The sequence below is a fragment of the Octopus sinensis genome, linkage group LG6, assembly GCF_006345805.1.
Source record: "Octopus sinensis linkage group LG6, ASM634580v1, whole genome shotgun sequence".
Lineage (NCBI taxonomy): Eukaryota > Metazoa > Mollusca > Cephalopoda > Octopoda > Octopodidae > Octopus > Octopus sinensis.
The window spans coordinates 36440475-36463841 of record NC_043002.1 but is presented as its reverse complement, the minus strand read 5'-3'; the positions used below and the strand labels follow the sequence as shown (position 1 = coordinate 36463841).

The following is a 23367-nucleotide window of genomic DNA, read 5'->3' as shown; positions in this document are numbered from 1 at the left end:
ATAGAGAAGCATTTTCACTCGATGGGAAAGGTTCAGAAGTATGGAGCATGGGTTCCTCATGCTTTAAGTGACAACAACAAAAATCAACGAGCCACAATCTCCGCAGGTTTGCTTGCTCATCACCGCTCATCTCATGGACACAAGTAAGGATTTCTTTACCGAATCGTTACTGGCGACGAAAAATGGTGCCTGTACATCAATATGAAGCAGCATAAGGAATGGCTTAGCCCCAGTAAACAAGCGACACCACATGTGAAACAAGATCTGCATCTGCGTAAAACCATGTTGTGCAGATGGTGGAACTGGGAAGGGATTATCCATTATGAATTGCTTGAACGGAACCAGACGGTCAATGCGGAACTCAACACGGCTATTCAAGAGAAAAGACCTAGTCAGCAGCATGGAGTTCTTCTGCTGCACGACAACACCCGCCCTCGTATCTCCAATATGACCAAGGAAGCCATTCAGACACATGACTGGGAAGTGCTGCCACACCCGCCATACTCTCCTGATTTGGCACCAACGGATTTCCACTTCTTTCAATCTCTTTCAAATGCTATGCATGGAGTTTCGTTCAATACTGATGCAGAATTGAGAGATTGGTTGGATCAATTTTTTGAGTTGAAATCAGGTGATTTCTACCAACGAGGTATTGAAAATCTTGTTGAATGTTGGGAAGAAGTTGTAAACAACAAGGGTGAATACATTATTGATTAATTAGTTGTTATTTTTTATTCAACCTTTTAAAAAATTTAAATTTAAAAAAACAGCAGGAACTTAGTTGCCAACCCAATATTAACCAACAGCAATAATTTTTTTTTTTTTTGCAGGGTCCCTACGAGATAAAAAACAACAAACCAGCTCCCGAATGGCCAGAAAAGGGAGAGGTAGTCTTTAGTAACTATGCTACACGTTATCGAGAAAATATGGACCTGGTTATTAAAGACATAAGTTGTCGCATTTTGCCGACAGAAAAGGTAATTTATGCAAAAGCATGCTGATATATTAAAAAATAAGGATTTAGATATTCAATAAAACACTCATCTTTTTTTTTTTAGGCAAAAGAAAACAAAACTAAACTATTAGCTAGGGAGAAAACAATACTATAATCTTAACTAAAATTTTATATTTCGTTTCCTATCTATTCTTCTGTATTAGTATAAATAGGTTGGAAGTGGGAGCAGGGGTAAATTTAAACATTTGCATCTTAAAATTTTTCCTATAGTTAGATGAATTTCACGGCTGTGTGCTTAAGATGTTCACCTCCCAACCTGGTTTTGGGTTTAGTCCCACTGTATGGAACTTTGTGCAACAGTCTTCTGCTATAGCCCTGACAACAAAAGCCTTGTAAGTGGATTTTGAGAAAAGAAAATGAAAGAAACCAGTTGTGTACATAAATGTATATATATATATGTGTGTGTGTGTGTATTTATGTCTCCTTGTCTTGACATTATAAGACAGTCACCATCATACAAGCTGATTCGTTTCCAGACTTCCCTGAAAGCATGTCTGGTTATAGGGAATTATTACCTCACTTAGAAACAGGGGAAATTTGACAATAAGAAAGCATCTGGCCATAGAAAATCTACCTTGATGAACCCCATCTGACCTATACAATCGTGTGTCAAACATTAAAACAATGATGGTGACAAAGATGCCGTCTATTTATCTATACAGGAATTTTCAAGGTACTTTTGTATAAGAAAAAAAAATGTGATAAAGTTTTTGTAAGACTTGGTTCTTTAAAACTTTTCTTTTTCTATGGCTTCACAGTTAAGACTTTCACTTCACAAACATGTTCTGAGTTTGATCTCACTGTGTAACTTCCTGGGCATAATTTGGTGAACAGAAGTGATGCAGAACCCTACCATGCATCTGTGTGTGTGTGTTCTTTGTCAGTGTATCTTAGTGAAGGATGTAACCATTAATGACAAATCGGAAAAATGAATGTTCTTCAAATAGTGTTTTGGGTGGTGGGCTTTTTATATTTGTTCCAATATTTTCATTATGTTAACCCTTTAGCATTCAGATCACTCTGTCTAGTGTAATTTTGTATTTATCATACATTATCTTGTAGTTTTGAAATTTCAATATGATTGGTTATTTTTAGAATAGCATTGTAAGGTATGTGTGAGAGGCCAGATCTGGCCAGTTTGAACATAAAACAGGTGGAATATTTGGATTGGATGTGGCCAGTTTAAATGCTAAACAGTTAATTGACATTTCTGTGTCAGTTTTGCTGTCAGAAATGTCGTAAATTAGTAACTGGTTCTTTGGAAATTTGTATTCAGTGATACTATTGTTTACCAGTTGTTACATAAAATAAAAACTTGTAAACAGCACTTGTTTTTACTTATTGTAGACACCTTACAAACAACACTTGTTTTTCTCAACAACATTATTGCTCAGCAGCTACCAAACTTATTTTGACATGGAACTGTTATAAATTATTGCAAAACCCCCTACTTTTATTTTCCACCACCCTAATTTTAAAAGCCTTTAAATAAAACAAAAATTGTTTTAGCGAGAGGATCATATAAAATAAATACAACTTATTACTTTGAAAATGGCGAATAATACTCCTTTCATAAAATAAATTTTGATTAAGTGTTATTAAGAGATGTCTGTAGGTTAATAAAAAAAATGTTTAATTTTTCATCATGTTGAATTTTTTAAATTGACATGTTTTTCGTATAGAGTCTGTATGCTTGATGAAAAGTTTGGTACACACAATCAACACCTAGGAGCAAAATTATCAGCTTTTGATTAATTATTGTCAAGCTTTGTTGGCATTGGAATGGTTGACAAGCTAAAGAAACATTATTTGCATTTGACAGATATTTGTTCTCATCTTGTTTGTTGTTAACACGTTTCGGCTGATATACCCCCCAGCCTTCATCAGGTGTCTTGGGGAAATTTAGAACCTGGTTTCTCATTCCTAAGGTATTTTTCGATGTTATTATTATCATTATTATTATTCAGGTCACTACCTGGAATTGAACTCGTAATCTTGGGGTTAGTAGTCCACGCTCTTAACCACTATGCCCACAGGCATATGGCGTAGTGGTTAAGAGCGCGGGTTACTAACCCCAAGATTCCAGGCAGAGACATGAATAACAATAACATCGAAAAATACCTTAGGAATGAGAACCCAGGTTCGAAATTTCCCCAAGACACCTGATGAAGGCTGGAGGTTATATCAGCTGAAATGTTGTGTTAACAACAAACAAGATGAGAACAAATATCTGTCAAATGTAAATAACGTACATAATTCGTCATCTCTTAAATATAGAACTGTATTGAGCTAAAGAAATTTCTAAATAAGTATTTCAATTGATGTAATTTTTCTGGTTGTAAAGCAAAAATTTAAATGTGCTAACCTATTTTTATTTTATCCTAAACTTATAGGTTGGTATTGTTGGCAGAACTGGAGCTGGTAAATCCTCACTAACTCTGAGCTTGTTTCGCATTATTGAAGCAGCTGAAGGTTCAATTATTATTGATGACGTTAATGTCTCAAAGATTGGATTATATGACTTAAGGTCTAAACTTACTATCATACCACAGGTAAGTTTGAAATAAATTTTCACTTAAACTGTTTTCTTCCTTTTTTGAAACGAAGGTTCTTATTCAATAGTGATAATACTAAATTCTTGGTCATTTAGTCATGAGTTGAATTGTTAAATACTTTTATATTTGAACCATTAGTTGAATATCTTAACCCTTTCATTACCAACCTGGCTGAAACCAGCTCTGGCTCTGAGTACAAATGTCTTGTTTTCATACGTTTTGAATTAAAATCTTCCACCAAACCTTAGTCACAATTTATGTTCCTAACACTAGCTGAATGATAACTAAGTTATTTTACAAAATTCTCTATGGTATTTAAGGTAATTGAAAGAAACACAGAGCATCTCAAAATAAATACAGTAACAAAAGGGTTAATCAGTCAGCTTCTAAATTGCTTTTTTTTTTGTTATTTTTTTTTTAATTTGTCTATCTTTATCCTCCAGCCTTTATAAAATATGATGCATTAAAGTATGTGATAGTTTCCAAGTTGCTCAGCAAATAAGAAATTATTCTTCCACTAAATAACATACCAGTCTGTTATATGGTGCTGATGCTTTAGCTGCAAGTCAAACCTGATCCAGCAGACCTATGATCTAAGAAATTACAGCTGTGGTTATTTATCTTTTCTCTAGACTATGTTATTTAATGTATCTCGTTTCCTTATTTAACCCTTTAGTGTTCTGATTATTCTATCAAACATAATGCTTATTGATTCCCATTGATTTGAATTAATCATGCATTATCTCATATCTTCAAGATCTTGATGGTGTAATTACTTAATGTAGAATAACATTGTAGGGTAGGTGTGAGAGCCTGGATCTGGTCAGTTTGAACATAAAACAGATTAAATATTTTGGCCGGATATGGCCGGTTTAAGTACTAAAGGGTTAAGATATTGTGTAATGTGAAGCAGATAGATCTGGTTGTTATTTCTGGTTAGTACAGCAACTGGGTAAAGGGTCTTTATTACAGGTTTCATCCATGGCGAAACTTATGCTCAGTACTGCAATCATCATCATTTAACGTCTGTTTTCCATGCTAGCATGGGTTGGACGGTTCGACTGGGGTCTGGGAAGCCAGGAGGTTGCACCAGGCTCCAGTCTGATATGGTAGTATTTCTACAGCTGGATGCCCTTCTTAACGTCAACCACTCCATGAGTGTACTGGGTGTTTTTTACGTGCCACCGGCACAGGAACCAGAGGGGGCTGGCAAACGGCCACGATCGGTTGGTGCTTTTTACATGTCACCAACACGGACACCAGCCTGGCCACGCTGGCATCACCCACGTACAGATAGTGCTTTTTACGTGCCACCAGCACTGGTATCTTAACTACAATTTCCATTTGACTTTTATCACTCTAAAGAAATATTTGCCAATTACCTACCTCCTAGAATTTTGGCTCAAGGCTAGCATTTTCAAGGGAGGGAACAAAGTTGATTACATCAACTCCAGTACTCAACTGGTATTTATTTTATCGACCTTGAAATTATGAAAGGCAAAGTCAACCTCAGCAGAATTTGAACTCAGAATGTAAATATAGGCGCAGGAGTGGCTGTGTGGTAAGTAACTTGCTAACCAACCACATGGTTGCGGGTTCAGTCCCACTGCGTGGCATCTTGGGCAAGTGTCTTCTGCTATAGCCTCGGGCCGACCAATGCCTTGTGAGTGGATTTGGTAGACGGAAACTGAAAGAAGCCTGTCGTATATCATCATCATCATCATTTAGCGTCCGTTTTCCATGCTAGCATGGGTTGGACGGTTCAACTGGGGTCTGGGGAGCCCGAAGGCTGCACCAGGCCAGTCAGATCTGGCAGTGTTTCTACAGCTGGATGCCCTTCCTAACGCCAACCACTCCGAGAGTGTAGTGGGTGATTTTATGTGCCACCGACACAGGTGCCAGACGAGGCTGGCGAACGGCCACGCTCGGATGGTGTTTTTATGTGCCACCGACACAGGTGCCAGACGAGGCTGGCAGACAGCCACGCTCGGATGGTGTTTTTATGTGCCACCGACACAGGTGCCAGACGAGGCTGGCAGACGGCCACGCTCGGATGGTGTTTTTATGTGCCACCGACACAGGTGCCAGACGAGGCTGGCGGACGGCCACGATCGGATGGTGTTTGTTACGTCCCCAAAGCACGGAGGCCAGTCTATGCGGTACTGGCTACGGCCACGTTCAGATGATTTTCTTGTGTGCCACCGGCACCACAAAGATACAAATTCCATTGATGTTCATCTATTTTGATTTGATTTTCACTTGCCTCAACAGGTCTTCACAAGTGTCACAAGAAGGAAGGTATGCACAGGTGGACTGACTACGTCCCGTATATATATATATATATATATATGGGCCTGATGAAGCCTTCCAGCTTCACAGACCCCAGTTGAACCGTCCAACCCATGCTAGCATGGAGAACGGACGCTAAATGATGATGATGATGATGATGATGATAATGTATATATATATATGTATATATGTGTGTGTTTGTGTGCCTGTGTTTGTCACCCTAGCATTGCTTGACAACCGATGCTGGTGTGTCTACGTCCCCGCCACTTAGCGGTTCGGCAAAAAGAGACCGATAGAATAAGTACTGGGCTTACGAAAAGAATAAGTCCCGGGGTCGAGTTGCTCGACTAAAGGCGGTGCTCCAGCATGGCCGCAGTCAAATGACTGAAACAAGTAAAAGAGTAAAAAGAGTAATAGATGAAATGCCACTAAGCATTTTGCCTGGTGTGCTAACAATTCTACCAGCTGGCTGCCTTTATCTCCTAGGTTATTGAAAGTGAAATATCCCTGCCAGAGACATAATGTGGTACTAGAAACACAGACCACTATCATACAAATTAACTAGCTGTAATTCTTAAGTAAGAGGGTAAGGACTCCCTTCGGTCATGAATGACCATGGGATTGCACCTAGAAAGGTCCCTCTGAGGCACAAGTCCAGGCAAAGTTGTTTATGGAAGACCAGCAGTTGCCCATGCATACCAGCCTCCCTTCTCCATGCCATCAATGTTATTCAAGGGAAAAGCAAAGGCTGATACAGCTTGGCACCAATGACAAGCAACTCATTTCTACAGCTGAGTGAACTGGAGCAATGTGAAATAAAGTGTCTTGCTCAAGAACACCACACACAGCCTGGTCCAAGAATCAAACTCACTACCTCATGATTGTGAGCATAATGTTCCAATTGCTGAGCCATGTGCCTTCATAGTTTTTAAGTACCACTTTTAAAAATCAGTAAAAGCATCTAATGTGGGTCAACTCTAATTTTTTTTAACCCTTTTGATATCAACCAACTTCAGACCACCCTTGATTCTATGATCTTAATTTCTGTTCCAAACACTAACTTAATAGTGATGGAGTTATTTTGCTAAATTCTTTGTTACTTTCAAAATTAATTTAAACAATGGTAGTGTCTTTGAATAGAAATATGGTAGCAAAAGGGTTAAACCCCTAACTGTGGCAGTTGCCCTAACTCAGAAGTATGAGCATCACTTTGAATCAAGCAAAAAATGTTAATACATTTTACAATTTACATTTTTCTTAAGTTTATTTTATCTATCATAACTAAGACCATGCTAAAGTACTATCTCCATTAGTGTTTGTGATATGCTAGTATATTGTTTATATCTCCTATTCCTGTGATGTCACTAGTATTTGACTGTTGCAGGATCCAGTATTATTCTCTGGTTCATTACGTATGAATTTGGATCCATTTGACTACTATGCTGACAGACAATTATGGGAGGCTTTAGAACATTCTCATTTGAATGAGTTTGTAAAATCTCAACCGAAAGGCTTGCTACATGAATGTGCAGAAGGTGGCGAAAACCTCAGGTAATGTAACTTGTTTAATATAGTAATAAGTTAGTGTAATTGTGAGTCTTTATTCAGCATCACATATAGAGAATAGAAAAATCTGTACAAAAGACTTTACCATAATAATTCTCATTTTAAGGGAATTTTATCTGTAGAATTCATTCTTTTTGTTCTATATTAATTTCTAACATTGGCACAAGGCCACAGATTTAGGAAGAGAGTGCAGTCAATTAAACAACTCAAGTATTTGGCTGGTGCTATAAATTCATCGACCCAAAAAAGGTTCTGATGATGAAATTTGGATGAAAAACAAAACTGACCTTCACAAAATGTGAAGGGTTTACAACTAAATACAAAGATGACTGTTGGATAAAGAATTTCCAAGCAATTCAAGTGGTAAAAACCTATAGAAGATGGAACTAATGAAGTGTTGAAGGTTGACAAAGGAGTGCAACTGCTCATGCAAGCATAGAAAAATGGGCATATAGTGATGATGCATTGAATAAAAATATTATATTGAGTTTCATTCCTTTACACCAAGAACTTAGTCCTTCAAATTATAGAGATCACTAAATTAAGTACAGTGATCCCTCGCTACTTCGCGGTTCAACTATCGCAGATTCATGACTTCGTAGATTTTTAAAATATATATGAACACCTAAAATTTTTCATTAAATCCATTAAAATATTAATATTATTTCCTAGTCTAGGAACAACAAAACAAGTGTAAAATAGCAAAAAAGCATTTACAGGGGTATTTGAACTTAAGACGAGCAGTGATTGGTGCAATGGAGAGGCAACGAATCGCAGCTTTCTATTTTGTAATCTGGCCTGTGTAACAATCTTTATTTTTGTAAATCTAAAGTGTTATTGCTTAACAGTTGTCTTTGTTATTAATAGACTACTGTAATGGGTGGGTTGTTACCAGTACAGGGAGGATTATAAAAGTCCAAATACATGTTAAATAAATACTGTAAATATGGTGTCCCTACTTCGCAGAAATTCAGTTATCACGGCTGGCCTCGGAACCAATCTACCATGATAAACAAGGGATCACTGTACAATGGAAGAGATAGTAAGTAAAGAAAATAGTTTGGGCGCAATGTTTCTGTATGGTCACAAATTCTAAAAACAGTAAAAGAAGGTAAAAGAGGCTCCTTACAATGATCAAACAATTCAAGTAAAACAAAGTTAGGATCAAAAACATGAAAAATGTGGAGGAATTTACACTACTTGTAATATCTGCAATATATAATTTACTAATCAAAGTTAAAGGGTTTAAAGCATTCAAAGAAACTTATGTCACAGGCTTCTTTAAAAAAAGGGATACCAAATAAAGACATACAAATTGGGTAAATAGCTCCATGGCAAAATAAGAAATTATCTTTCAGTTTAGAAGATTCATCATCATCATCGTTTAACATCTGTCTTCCATGCTGGCATGGGTTGGACAGTTTGATGGGAGCTGGCCAGGCAGAAGACTGCACCAGATTTGTCTGTTTTTGCACATGGAACCAGCACTGATGAGGTCAGTTTTGGCATGATTTTTTACATCTGTATGCCCTTCCAAATGCCAGCCATTTCACAGTATTGAAGCTTTTTATGTAGCACCAGCAGAACTATCCTTTGGAATCAATAATTCACAAGTGCTTCAGTGTGATGCCCATTGATATTGAGTTTAGTGTAGATCTGCTTTAGAATTTGGTCTTAAATACAGTGCAAGAAATTGATATGATAGCTGAAATGTAGGAAATTTTTTTTACAAGAAATATTTGTCCACAAAGATGTGATTTTTAAAAATTTTGTGTTCAGTTTAGGACAGAGGCAACTTGTTTGTCTTGCCCGTGCTCTTCTGAGAAAAAGTAAAATATTAATATTGGATGAAGCTACTGCAGCAGTTGATATGGAAACTGACGCCCTTATACAAGAAACCATCCGTTCCGAATTCAAAGATTCCACTATCATCACAATTGCTCACAGACTTAATACTATCATGGATTATTCTAAGTAAGCCATTTCCCATTTATCTATTTTACACTCACCATCATAGCCTTTGTTTTGTTTCTCATATTGTATGTTGTTAATATTTTTTTTCTATTTCCCCTTCATCTTATTTTTTTTATATTGCAATCAGTGGGTGATAAAAATCATTTTGTTGCAAATTTACAAACTAATCACCAGTTAATTTTATTTTTGATGTTCAAACTGCCTTAGTACAGACTAAATATAACAAGTGAGGTATAGACAAGATGTTCATGTCTTTCCTTTGTCCATAATATAAATGCAGGATCATTGATTAAACCTTCTAAAGTGCACTCTGTGGTTTAATAGATACAGGTCACTGTGTGAAACTTCATTTATCAGTTAGCCATTAAAATTCTCTGGCATTCGGTTTATGATTACAAAAAAAAAAAAAAATTAGACCATTACTATATGCATCTGGTTTTAGAATAGATATACTATATTCCTACATGTTGTAACAGGTAACTAAAAGGTAGGCAAAAGAAAGTACATTTGGCTGTAAAATGTTACTTAGGGAGCTCTGATAAGTTCAATAGAACTCACAAGGCTAACCTTTGATTTTTTTTTTTGCGCCTTTTTCAAGCCTAGCCATGGCATATGTATGTCCCTCCTCCCCTAGCTGGATGGGTCACAAGAAAGAATGAGAGAAAGTTGGGGCAAAACAGTACAACAGGGGCCTCGTGGAGCTTTAGGTGTTTTCGCTCAATAAACACACACAACGCCCAGTCTGGGAATCGAAACTGCGATCCTCCGATCGCAAGTCCGCTGCCCTAACCACTGGGCCATTGTGCCTCCACAACCTTTGATTTAGCTGGGGGAAATTGTTTTAAAGCATTTATTGTATAATATCCTTATCGTGGCTTATATTTGTGAGACAAGTTTAATAGTTGAACCAGCAAACTTTCAGAATTGCTATTTCTACCTCATGGTGAAGGAAAATGGCAAGAAATTGTGATTGTTTAACAGTTTATTTACTAATCCTTTTATAAATAAAAAAAATTGGCTGTCAATTTCTTTTCTTTACAAGTAAAATGAAAATATTGCATTATATAGGCTTAACAGTTATTTTGTATTTTTTCTTTTTCTCTCAGGATAATAGTAATGGACAAAGGCAGGATATGTGAGTTTGATTCACCTGCAGTACTTCTACAGAACAAAGACAGTCTTTTTTATAGTTTGGCAAAAGCTGCTGATCTGGTCACAGAACAGTGACATTAATCTAGTTCTGTTATGGCTCCTTAGTCATTTCTACTGTAATTTATTGGCTTTGGCTGTATATCTGATACCATCCAGTGACTTTTTTTTTAAATTGCATATGATAATATTTTTATATGTAATTTTTTAAATTTGTTGAATCTGTTTTGTTACTTTTTTTTAATTTTCACTAAAACACTTGAGAAAAAAAAATTATTTTCAAACAACTGGACTGTGTGTATATTCAGTTTATTGAGAGGTATGCATTACTTGGATTATTAAACTCTTCCATTTTCTAAGATGATATTTTTTCCAAACCACTAATCTCCTCTTCAGATTCATTATTTGCATCTACATTATGTTACAGTTGATTTGATCTCTGATCAAATATCTTATTTCTCAATGTGCTTCAGCATGGCCACAGTCAAATGACTGAAGAAAGTACAAAAATAGAACTGAATTCAAACTAAAGACCTGGTGGATAATGTTATACTTTTAATATTTACAATAAGGATATTTCTTAGGTTGTTAGTTACAGAAATATAATCTTATTAACTCATCTCTGACATTTAATCATCCACTTCATACCTACATTGATAAATTATCTGTATAACCCCAGGACCTATGATCAAATGTATCCAATCCATAGCCAATTTTTTTTCTTCTCCAAGAGCTAGATTATCCAATGTGTTCTCTTTATTTAAGATGGTACTATTTGGTATTATCTTAGTTCTGGCACTATTTGATAGATTGCAAGGCTTAAGTTTTTAGTTGTGTGTTTTACTTGCCAAGAGTGCAAGGTACCAAACTGCTTCTTATGCTATGCAGTGATTACATTGGTACTGTTTAAAAATAAGGCTACTATATTGTCTGATTTGGCTAAGGCTTAAAAACTTAAGTTTTAATTTTAGCTGAATGGTACGTAGATTATTGTATACAGAAAGAGAGAGATCTTATGACAATCAGAGAATAAAACAATTGAAATGAAAATAATGTTGACACACAGTCTAATCACTGTATACCATAAGTAATAAATAAACCCTTTCAGAAACATCTTATCTTATTTCGAGTTTACTCTTTACCATAGCTACAAAAGTTAAGTGCATTTTTTTTTTTCTTTAGTGATAGGTGTTACTCAGCCATATTAATGACAGAAATAAGTGCAACTTGAAAAAAATAAACCAAGTTGCAGATTTGATTCATTTACAACAATAGTACTGATTGAGGTAAAATATCCACAATATTTAACTTTGAACAACAAAGGAAAAGTAAAGACATAAATGCCTACTCTATTTGTTTCATTAGGAAAATATGGAGAACCTTTTTCTTTATTTAATTTTGTAATTTTTATCAAGCTTATTGTGTTGCTCGGGGCCTTAACCTATCAGTCTAAGAATATGGAAGAGATTGTTCATTAGTAGATGTGAAGAGAATACACTGTGTATATACAATTGTATCTTATAAAGATGCTATCTTAATGATTAGAATATGGTTTCTATATATTAAAAAAAAATAAGTGGTTATTTTAGTGCTACTGTAAAATCTCAGGGAACAAAGTCTGTGACCCAATTTCAATTCCTAGTTTGATCACTTGTCTTGAAATAGGGTTGAACATCACATGGCATGGAAAACAAATTTGTTTAAGAATTAGGTTAAGTTTGGATGTATGCATTATTATAGTTGAACTAAGTTTTAACTTAGGGGCATGAGGATTCGGTTGTATCCTCTATACACATATTTGGGATTTTTGAAATTAGGTTCATATATTTGCATTCAACACAAAGAAATCACAGAATTTTCTATTTAGTATTGAGTAACTAACTTCTCCCCAAACATACACATCTTCATTAGAACAAAGCGACTGCCAATTGTAAGCTCAAATAAGAGGACATCAAAGATAGTGACTTGGGGTATTTAATTAGGTCTGTTTTGCATTTTGGGTTCAAATCTTATCAAGGCCAATTTTACCTTTCCAGAAAGTGTGAGGTCAGTGAAATAAAGTACCTATGAAACAGAGTGGGATATGCCTGTTCCTCAAATTTGCAGCTATATGTCAAGGTTAGGTATCAGCATTGATTACTAACCAAGCGGAGTACAACTGATCTCAATATAATATATAAGTGCTTATTTTATCAACTTTCTTCCATCTCCCAAGTGGTTAAAAAGGTAAACATTTATAGGGGTGGAAGGATGTGAAATCAAAACATGACAAAGGTATTTTATTTGGTATTACCATGTCTGTCATGTCATTACTCTGGTGTGGCCTAAGATACTTTATAGATGAGCTAGGTTGTCGTCATAGATTCTACCACATATGCAAGCAGTAATTTGAGCAGATAGGGTTGACTAGAGAGATAAAAATAAAACTTTTTTTTTTTTTAATGCTGCAACAGTCTTTCTATGCAAGTGAGATGTTTATCCATTCATATTACTATATATTAGACATTTGCGCAATGAGTAATGTTGAGATTATTTTTTAGTCAAAGAGCCAAATTCAAAACTGATGAACAGGAAAAGGTTAAGTGTAAATTTTAATAATAGTTAATTAAAATATACATATATACAAATATTCAGTATTTTTTTACAAAATTAACATTGTCATAAAAATAAAACATACAAATTAGATATTTTTTTTACAAAATATTTTTTTAAATTGATATCTCATTAGTAATTTAGAATGACTTTACATATGAAATACAAAAGATTGTAAATAAAACTTGTTTGAATATTTGAAGTTTTGATAACAATGCAAAAAAAAAAAAATTACATTTTTTAAAATTCAGTTTTTCTTGTCTGATATTAATGTTAAAAAAAAACAAATAAATATCAATAATCCAACATACAAATTATCAACAAAAATCTGAATTGTTTTCATTTTGAAGAATTTAAAAATGTAAAAGTGATTGGGTTAAATGGCATTGAGTAAATGATAAATTAGAAATATATCAGTTTGAGGTAGCAAGTTATAGTTTCATTTTTTTTTTTGCCTTGCTGTGTGTGTGTGTGTGTTTGAGTATATGTTTACATTACATTCCATTCACTGCTGGGAGAAAAGTCTTGTCTTGCTAAATATCAAAATGGAAATAAACTGAAATGTAATATTACAAATTTTGTTATTTTCTTCCTAAAAATATATACTTGAATTAAAAAAAGTATTTAGGTCCAGCACTTAAAACTCTGGCTGTTACTCCAGTAAGCACTTAGATAAGTACTCTAGACTATCACAACTTAGCTTCAATTCTCTTAGTGGTAAAGAAGTATTTAATGACAAGATCCTCAATTCTAAAGAAACCATCAACAATGTTCACTATCTTAGCTACTCGACAATTTCACTTGTTTACTAAAGTAATGGATAGACATATCTTGTTCTAAATATGTGAAAATTTACACAAGAAATATAATTGCTTTCCATATAGGTACTAAATCACATATTTTGAGAGACAATTCAGTCAATTTAATCAAGCCTTTTATTTCGGTAGGGCTTAACTGTGTTCATGAAAAGATGTTTAAGATACATGATAGATAAGACCACCAAGGTAAACTCGGTCACATTTTTCTTACCTAATCTTATCAGATGAAAAAAAAAAAAATGATAAAGACTAACAATATTGTAGACAACTTATATAATTGATGATAATATCAAGCAGGGTTAATTCCAGTCATTAACCCTATTCAGAGGCATCGTTTGATAACTTAAACATGATAAAACTGTATGACAAATCCAACACTTATCAAACAACACTCATGAGATGATTCAACTTCACTATTCCTATGGCTTGCAGTAGCCATCTGTACCTACCCTTCTACTGATAGACTCTTGTCAATGCACACAACACATCAATTAATAGAATACAAGCAATAATGGCCACACTTTGCAAAATAAAACCATATGCGTTGATCTAGAGTCTCAAATTATACAAAATTGAATGCAACAATAGATTTAAGCTTTTCTTTCATAAGTACACATATTGTTATCATTTAGCTTGTGAGTTTTCACATACCACTACCTTACAGCTATGTCTCTGGACCTATAATTCTATTGTCACTTAGCATTGCTTGAGCCATTCACCTCTTTCAATTTCAATCAAACGCTTTGATAAAGGCATGTGAGCTCAACCTTGTGAAGTCTTTTTTTTTTTTCTTAAATACATAAGCATATGGTCGATCTGTACTTGTATATAGACCTTCGTAAGCCGATTCTACACAACACATTTAAGACATACTGACTCACATATAGCAATTCACTTCCTCACTCATCGAAATATTTGTCTATTGACAAATATTAAATTTCTAGAATTGATACACATAAATGTTCTAATTGAACAGAACATTTATTAAAACAAAAAATTAATGAACATCCAGTTTTTGCTTCAGCTGTAATATCAAACAATTCAATTAGTGCCTTAAAAATAAAGGAATCGAACAGAGCAAGGATTTTTCGTATAGGAGTGTTTTAACTGTTGTTTCAATATAATCAAACTTTTTTGCAGCTATGGAAAAAATTGGCTCAAATGAAAGAAAGCTAAATACTAATCATTAAAAATAAGATTTTTTTTTTTGTTCTAATTTTCTTCATATATTGGTATTTTAGCAGTTGATTTCCTATTTGAATTGCCTCACTTATCAATCTGGCAATAAATATATAAATTTTTTGTTAATGCTCGTTAAAAAGATCAATGTAGACCACAAACTATCAAAAGGACTCAGTACTGACTAGCCAAGTGAATTACATAATTTAACTAAAAACATTAAATTTTTTACTTTTATACCGGTTTCTCCTCTATGAGACTTTTTTAAGCATTGGTAAAATACAGTCAAGAAAGTATATAGAATGCAAGAAAGTATACAAGTCCCTTAATATTTTATATTCAATATTTCATCTATTCAATAAGACAATACTTCATTTCATTTTACTATATATTCTATATTAATTTTATAAAGAATATAAATAAAACAAAAACAGAGTTGGAATTCCTTTAAATAATATATATCCCTCTATACACAATCATACAAACCCCTTTATATGGGATTACACCTAGAAAGTTCCCTCACAAGGCATAAGTCCAGGCTAGGTTGTTTATGGACAACCAGCAATTGCCCATACATACCAGCCACCCCTCTCCATACCACCAATGTTATCCAAGGGAAAGACAAAGACCAATACAGCTTGACACCAGTGACATCATAATTCATTTCAACAGCTGAGTGAATTGGAGCAACATGAAACAAAGTGTCTTGCCCAAGAACAATACACAGCCCCGTCTGGAAATCGAACACACTACCTCATGATTGTGAGCCTGACTAACAACTGAGCCATGTGCCTTCATACACACACCATTCTGTGTCAATATAGAACAGAACCATGACAAAGTACTATATATTAAAAAGATGTGAAAATTATAATAAAAGGAAAGAGAATTAGAAAATAAAAAGATTGATACATTAAATCTTGGCAATTTATCCTCAGGTTGACTTCTAGAAAATGGTTAGCACATTCACTTTCTAGCATTTTCAATATTAATAGAATGTTATCTTTATTTCATTAAATCAATTTTATTTAATATAGTGAATTACATTATTAGGTTTAAAGAGGTTTTAAAATGTTATTGGAAGGCTATAAGAAATATGTTAGTGACTCCAAACTTAGAGCTAGAAGAATTCAGAGAAACAAATCATCTAGAAAAGATGCTGAGCAGATACAGCAGTTCTGGGATGAAGGGTCAGTGCCACAGAACTTCAAGATGCCAACATCGTGCATCTGTACAAGAACACGGGGGGACAGAGCTTCATGCGACAACCACAGAAGCATCTCATTGCTAAGCATTGCAGGAAAGATCATGGCCCGTGTTTTTATGAACCGCATCACACACCACCTGCTGGATGACATGGTCTCAGAGAGCTAGTGTGAATTTAGGAACAACAGTGGGACAATTGATATGGTCTTTGCAGCACGGCAGATACAAGAGAAGTGCCAAAAACAAAACCAGAACCTCTACATCTGGAAAGGAAAGATATGGAAACTCAAAGATCTACCACAGTCAGAAATTTAGAAACATTCTAGTCAAAGTTTTTTTAGCAAAAAGAAGGTGATACAGGCATAGAATATGGCAGACAACTGGAAGTTCCTACAGGACAACCTACAAAATCTGTGGCTGGAACAAAGACCACACTAGACTGAAGGAGATGTAGTGCAACAGTGAGATAGAATAGAACTATAAAAATGAAAAAACAGGATTGGAAGAATGGGAGCAATAAGGAAATATGCCAGATAAGAGAAACCAAGCAACAGGTTTACATAGCAAAAAAAGGGGTAGAAAGAAAATTTTGCTATGTTCTACAGTGTGAGTATCAGAGGCTCAAGGTGCTCAGATTGCAAGATAGTGTAGCTCAGAAAATCAAGATGTCATAGATGAGAAGTGTATGCAGATAGATAATGGTATGTTTGCATTTAGTGATCCTGAAAAGAAAAAGCATGAAAGGCTTTCAAAAATGGAGATTGTCTATGAGAAAGAGGATCTTCCCAGTGTGGATCCAACAGAGATACCAGTTATCCAAGTTGATAGCAATATGATAAATCAAAAAAGATATGAAGATAAAGGAAAAACCTATTAGGAATTGCTGCTGAGATGCTTAAAATATCTGGTGGAGTAGGATACAGTTTGTGAAACTACCCCAGACACATTATCAACAATATATCAGGTTGAGTAAAAAGGTAAGCAACGTTTTGAACCATGAAGAATTTGTACCAGATTTTTGCTAGTTTTGAATTTTTTTTGTAACATTTTTTTGCAATTGTCTGATTATACAGACTTGCCCAAATGCATCAATAAATTTAAATTGACATTTTTCACTTTTGTAACAATCATCTGTTTTTCTGGGTATTGAATAACGTTTAGAGATCTGTAGGCGGGTTTAAATAATTGTTGCCTGTTGCAGGATTCATTGTTGTTTTATTGTTGTAGCCGTTGAGTTTTTAATTAATGGCTTGTAATATTGTTGTTACCCTCCTCCACGGGGGAAGGATTTGTATAAACTGATTTTTTTTACCTCATTGTAGAGGGAACGGATAAATTTTGAGTGCCACTATGGCATCAACTGCGGAAGCAGTAGCCACGCCGGCACCTATTAATTACGCCACTGCCGTTGGTCAGCAAGAGGAAATCATTACCTTGAAAAAGGCTGAAATACAACTTTTGTTTGGCAAAATAACTGAAAGCAACAGGGAAAGTAATTCCCCGCCCCCTGAAATAACTACCTGCAGACGGGAAAGAACTGTAATATATAAAATGTTCTGCTTAAAAAGAAAGAAAGTGAGACGGTTTGAGGAGGAAGATAGAGGAGTGCCTCGGGTCAGTAATGAAGGATATTGCCTTCCTGACCCGAGGTAACAAGTACGCAACAGTCGAAGCAGGGTTCGAGTCAGCTGGAAAGGCTGAGGATTATTCCGCTCGGACCTTGCAGAATGACAAAATGGCACTATTACCATTATATCTGGGACGCAGGACATCCCAGATAAAAATCATGAATATCCCTCCTGGTGTTGAGGTAGCATGGGTTGTTGTCATACTCCTCTTCAATAGAGAAGAAAAACTGGAGGTAATCCAGATAAAAAGATGTCTCCCAGAATTGGAAAGGACAATCTTTGGAAATCCTGGTACAGGCTACACCTGCAGACTTAGAAGAGCTCCCCGATAGAATACAGATTGCAGAGAAGTCAGCCTTAATCATAAATGTGGAAGGGAGAAAACCTTGGTGCTTCCGGTGCAGAAGGAAGGGACACCAGAGGGCCGTGTGTGGGCCTCCCAAGGTGAAAGGTGGGGAGAACTTCCTTCTCCCCACCAACGAGAAAGTGGCAAAAGTGGTAGCCCCAGCCAAGGAGGCCATTACCTAGGGGGCTACCACCAACAGTAAGACCAACAACGAGAAGGTGATAGCCCCGGCCAAGGAGGCCATTACCCAGAGGGCTACCACCAGTAAAAAAGTAACCAGTGAGGAGCAGGTGGTAGCCCAGGCCAAGGAGGCCATTAACCAAGGGGCTACCACCAGCAGTGACGGGGTGACGGCCCAGGAAGAGGATGGCAAAATGGAGTTCCAGGTGGTCTCAAGAAAAAGACCAAAAGCAGTAATACCGGAAAAGAATAAACCCCCTCCCAAAAAGGGAAAAGAAAATCATAAAGGTAGCCAGAAGGACCACAGCTGAAAAACTGATAGAAAGTAAAGGAACAACTGAAGAGGTGGCCTGGTACAGGCCATCAAACCTGTGGGGAAAAAAAAACGGAAACGGTAATGGTAGTGTTTAGAAACACCAACACTTATTTGGTGGGTGTGATTGTGCCCAATATGCAATAAGGAATCTTCCAGAGTGATGTTGAAGGAGTCCTCACTTACAGAAGAATCTCAAGGAAGTTATACAATGACATGAAAAAGATACACCCAAAAGACATTGCAGAGCTTGGGTCACTGCAAAAAATAATCAACCCGCTGGATGAACCAAGCCTGGAGAAAGTGGCAAAGTTAACTCAGTCACCCTCAGGCATATACCTTGGGAAAGGTAAGCCGTTTCTTTTCCTTTTGAGAAAAGGCTACGCTTAGCATAGGCTGTTTGAATGTATATGGCCTAGATTCGAAGTGGAAGCAGGCCTGTTTCCTCAATGACCCCGGGGATAGGTCTCAAGGATTTGATGGTTTGCCTTACGAATTTTATAAAAGTATGCCAGACTTGTTCAGGGAAATACTGGCTGTGGTGGGCGACCTGATTGGGGAGGCGCAAACCTGTACCATCCCAGGAAGGACGATACACAATAACCTTCATCTTATACGCTACACCTTAGATCGGGTTAGTAAAGTTCCTGGTGCACTGGTGAATTTGGACCAGTCTAAGGCATTCGATAGAATGGACCATCGGTATCTGGAGGCTGTCCTCACAGCAGCTTACCTTTCGTGGCTGGATCAGTGCTATGTATAGCAACATCAAGTCTGTGGTCTGGGTGAATAGTTTCTTCTCGGAGCCATTTGCAATCAAGTGTTCGGTTCAACAGGGTTGTCCTGTCTCCACTTCTGTACATACTGGCTCTTGAGCCATTGCTGTGGAGGTTGGAGGCAACTGAGGGCCATCCTCGTGATCTGTGTTATGGAAGAGACGTGATGGCATGTGCAGACGATGTCACCATCATCATGTCAGACGAAGGGCAGCTACCTTTGGTAGAAGACACCATCGAAAGATACGAGATGGTGGCAGGTGCAAAAATTAACCAAGAAAAATCAGTTGGTTTGCAGCTCAGCACCTGGAGAGGCAAGCCAACTCCTCCCAACAGTACCGTGAGTCGCTGGACAGAGGGTCCTGTTAAATTGCTCGGGGTCTGTTTCAATCCAGACCTCCTGATAGAGAAAAACTGGAGTGAGGTCACAGGCAAGGTGACTGCCCTAACCCAGGCCTGGTTTGGAAGGACATTATCCTTGCTAGGGTGGGCAGGGGTTGTACAGGTGTTTATTGCATCTGTAATAACCTACTGCCTGACCGTCGTGCTTTGCCCCAATTTGTGGATGAACAAGTTTGGACGGCTTCTATTCCGCTTTTTGTGGAGTGGGAGACCACCACTTGTGAGGCACTCTATCTGCTGCCAAAACCCGTTAGAGGGTGGGTTAGGGATGCATTGAGGGTGAGACATCTTTGGCTTTACCTGGATGATGAATGGGTGTGGTCAAGTTCTTTCTGCAATTGGAGTCCCTGCGGGACTTGGGTCCATGGATCATGCAAAGACCTAGAATGGGTGATTCGTACAAAGAGTGCAGACAGGCCCTACCCCACCCAACTACGGTTGCCCACAAAAAGGTAAAAAAGAGAAGACCCCCCCCAGTCCAACCTGAACCACTCCCACCCCCCAGTGCCGAGCAATACCCTCCCCTCCCAAACTTATCCCAGTGTTCTCCCCCAACATACTCCCCATCACCCCCACAAAGCCCAAAAAAATTACCAAGTTTCAGACAGTTTTTGTCTCGATAAACAAGGAAAACGATAGACTGAAGAGCGAAATGGAAAACATGCCAACTGCCGAAAAAGTGCAGACCTTTAAAATACTGCCCAAAAACGTGGAAGTCTACAAGATGGATAGATTGAACTATAACATCATAAGTGCGCAGTACTCGGGGGATGTCAGGGGTCCGCGACTCGACCTGTACGAGTCACTTTTTAAGGCGGACTTCCCCCCCACGACCAACAGGGATATAAGAACACTTGTTAAAAGGTAAGCAATGTCCCGTATTTGTGTAGGGTGCATAAATGTGCGTGGCCTGATGTCGAACTGGAAGCAAGGGCGCCTCCTAAATGACATCAGGTCACGAGATTTAGATATTATTGTTGCCACAGAAACCCGGTTAAAGGGGCCAAGAGATCTGCTCCCGCTGTTCGACGGTTACAAGGGAATTATCTCTTCGAACCTGTCGTCCGGCGGAAGCGGGGTGTTGGCCCTGTGTAAAAAGAACCGGGTTTCTGAGAAAAAGTTCAGATCCAGAAAGTAGGCTGGTCATCGTTGATTTGATGTTCAGTAGTCGTAAGACAATCAGGCTGGTTGCAATTTACGCACCCAACGAAAACAAAGGGCAAAGTGATTATTTTCGGAACCTCGGCAAGTTTCTGAGTAATGTTAGGAGACTTCAACACAGTATGCGATGCGCGGGTAGACTGTGGAGGCTCGTGTACAGATAGGAAAGGAAATGCGTGCTTCCTGGATCTACTAAGACGCTTTGAGCTGGTAGATCCATATAGACTGGAACATCCAAACGCTCTATTGTGACATGGTCAAGCGGCGGCGGATCTCTCAAGTCATACATAGACAGGATACTAATTAGAAAGATAGATAGAAACCTAGCTAAGAGTCCACGAATTAATAACGATCCTGGCAAGGGAGGGGCAGTGGTCCATTTAGACCAATCAAAAGCTTTCGATAGGGTCGACCATCATTACCTGGTGTCCGTTCTGGCTCAGTTCGGCCTGGGTCTTGGCGTCCTCAGGTGGATCATCAAAATGTACGACAACGTCGACTTGGTAGTTCGGGTGAACGGCTTTCTTTCTAAGCCGTTTAAAGTCAAATGCTCGGTCCGTCAGGGATGCCCACTCTCCCCACTTTTATATGTAGTGGCTCTTGAGCTGCTGCTGCGAAAACTGAGTGGCATCCCGAGGCAGCCAGGTCGTGAGATGTCGGTTTCGGCGTACGCGGATGACATCACTATCATCGTGACTGAAGTGGACCTCCTACGTAAAGTAGGCAAGGCCATAGAGGTTTACGAGACGGTGACAGGAGCAAAAGTTAATCGCGAAAAATCAGTTGGCTTGCAACTCCGCACCTGGAGAGGCAAGTCGATGCCTCCAGACAGCGTCGTGGGATGTTGGACGGAGGGTCCGGTTAAGTTGCTTGGGGTTTGGTTTGGACCAGACCTCCAAATAGAGAAGAACTGGAGCGAGGTATCGAGCAGGGTGGCCGCAATAGTCAAGACCTGGTCTTGTCGGTGGTTATCCCTGAAAGGTAGGGCAGAGGTAGCCAATGTGTTTATCGCATCGGTGATCACCTACCGCCTTCCCGGATTCGTGGTTGACCAGGTTGGCAAGACAGCTCTTTCTCTTCTTGTGGAAGAGCTCGAAACCACTTGTGAGACGCTCTATTTGTTGTCAAAAACCGTTAAAGAGTGGACTAGGGATGCCGTGGCTAATTATGCGCAGAAATACACTGAGGCTAAGGCATCTGTGGCTCCATCTGGATGGTGAACGGGTGTGGTCTCCACTGGCGAAACAGATGTTCCCCAAGTTCACCAGTTTCGGTGGACGGGAAGACTGGTTTAATCGCAGATCGAAGTTGGTATACGGAGTGTCGCAAGGCACTCCGCCTATTCCGTTGCTCGGGCAATGCCTGCGGCAGTGGTTCTACCGCTGTTTTCTATAGAGGGTTTGTAGAGGCCGGTTGTGATGATACACTAGGGGAAACTCTAGGTTTCGACGATAATCAGCTGGCCAGTCTGTTCCAACATACGAGGGACGTTCAATAAGTAATGCCCCTGACCCACTTGCAGTTGTTTGATCCAGCTGAAATTTTGCATGGGCAATTATTTATATTTCTATAGATTAAGTGGCAAATTACAGTTCTGAACTAATTGTGGTTTCTGATTTACAGGTGTTTGAACTGAGTCAAGTGTGAAATGGAGCCTGTTGAGTGTCGAGCAGTGATCCGGTTTTTGTATTTGAAAGGACGCACACCACGGGAGACTTTTGATGAAATGAAAGTAACTTGTGGTGATGATGCCCCATCATATGACCTCGTAAAACGCTGGCATCATGAATTCAAATATGGTCAGAACTCAGTGGAAACAGCTCCCAGATCTGGTCGCCCCCCCCCCCCCCTTCTGCCATTGATGAGGCATCTGTCCATCAAGTTGAGGCTGCCATTTTGGAAGATCGACGCATAGCTATTCGCCAAATAGCCCATGAGGTCAAGATTAGTACCGGGTTTGTGGAAACTATCATTCATGACCATTTGCATATGCAAAAGGTGTCTGCCAGATGGATTCCCAGGTTGCTCACACCTTTCCAGAAGCAAGAACGCGTCGAGTGCTCAAGGATAAATTTGGAGATGTGCCAAGAAGATGAGTCAAAATTTTTCAAAAGACTTTCACCTCTTCCCAGCCGTGAAGTTGTTTTTGAAAGGAAAGCGTTTCCCAGATGATGCAGCCTTGATTTCTGAAGTCACGTTGTGGTTGGAGGACCAAGCT

At 38.0% G+C, this 23367-nt stretch overlaps 1 protein-coding gene across 2 annotated transcripts in view; it reads left to right on the top strand.

The window, feature by feature from the left end:
* The window catches only part of LOC115212905 (multidrug resistance-associated protein 1-like), a 102912-nt gene extending 89793 nt beyond the window's left edge, over positions 1 to 13119 (top strand). For both annotated transcript variants that reach the window (XM_036503837.1, XM_029781721.2), the window contains exons 27-31: positions 831 to 977; positions 3409 to 3567; positions 7244 to 7410; positions 9205 to 9399; positions 10506 to 13119. In XM_036503837.1, the coding sequence (XP_036359730.1) occupies positions 831 to 977; positions 3409 to 3567; positions 7244 to 7410; positions 9205 to 9399; positions 10506 to 10626 (789 nt within the window). In that variant the 3' untranslated portion in view covers positions 10627 to 13119. The remainder of the gene's footprint in view (positions 1 to 830; positions 978 to 3408; positions 3568 to 7243; positions 7411 to 9204; positions 9400 to 10505) is intronic.
* The last annotated feature ends 10248 nt before the right edge of the window (positions 13120 to 23367 follow it).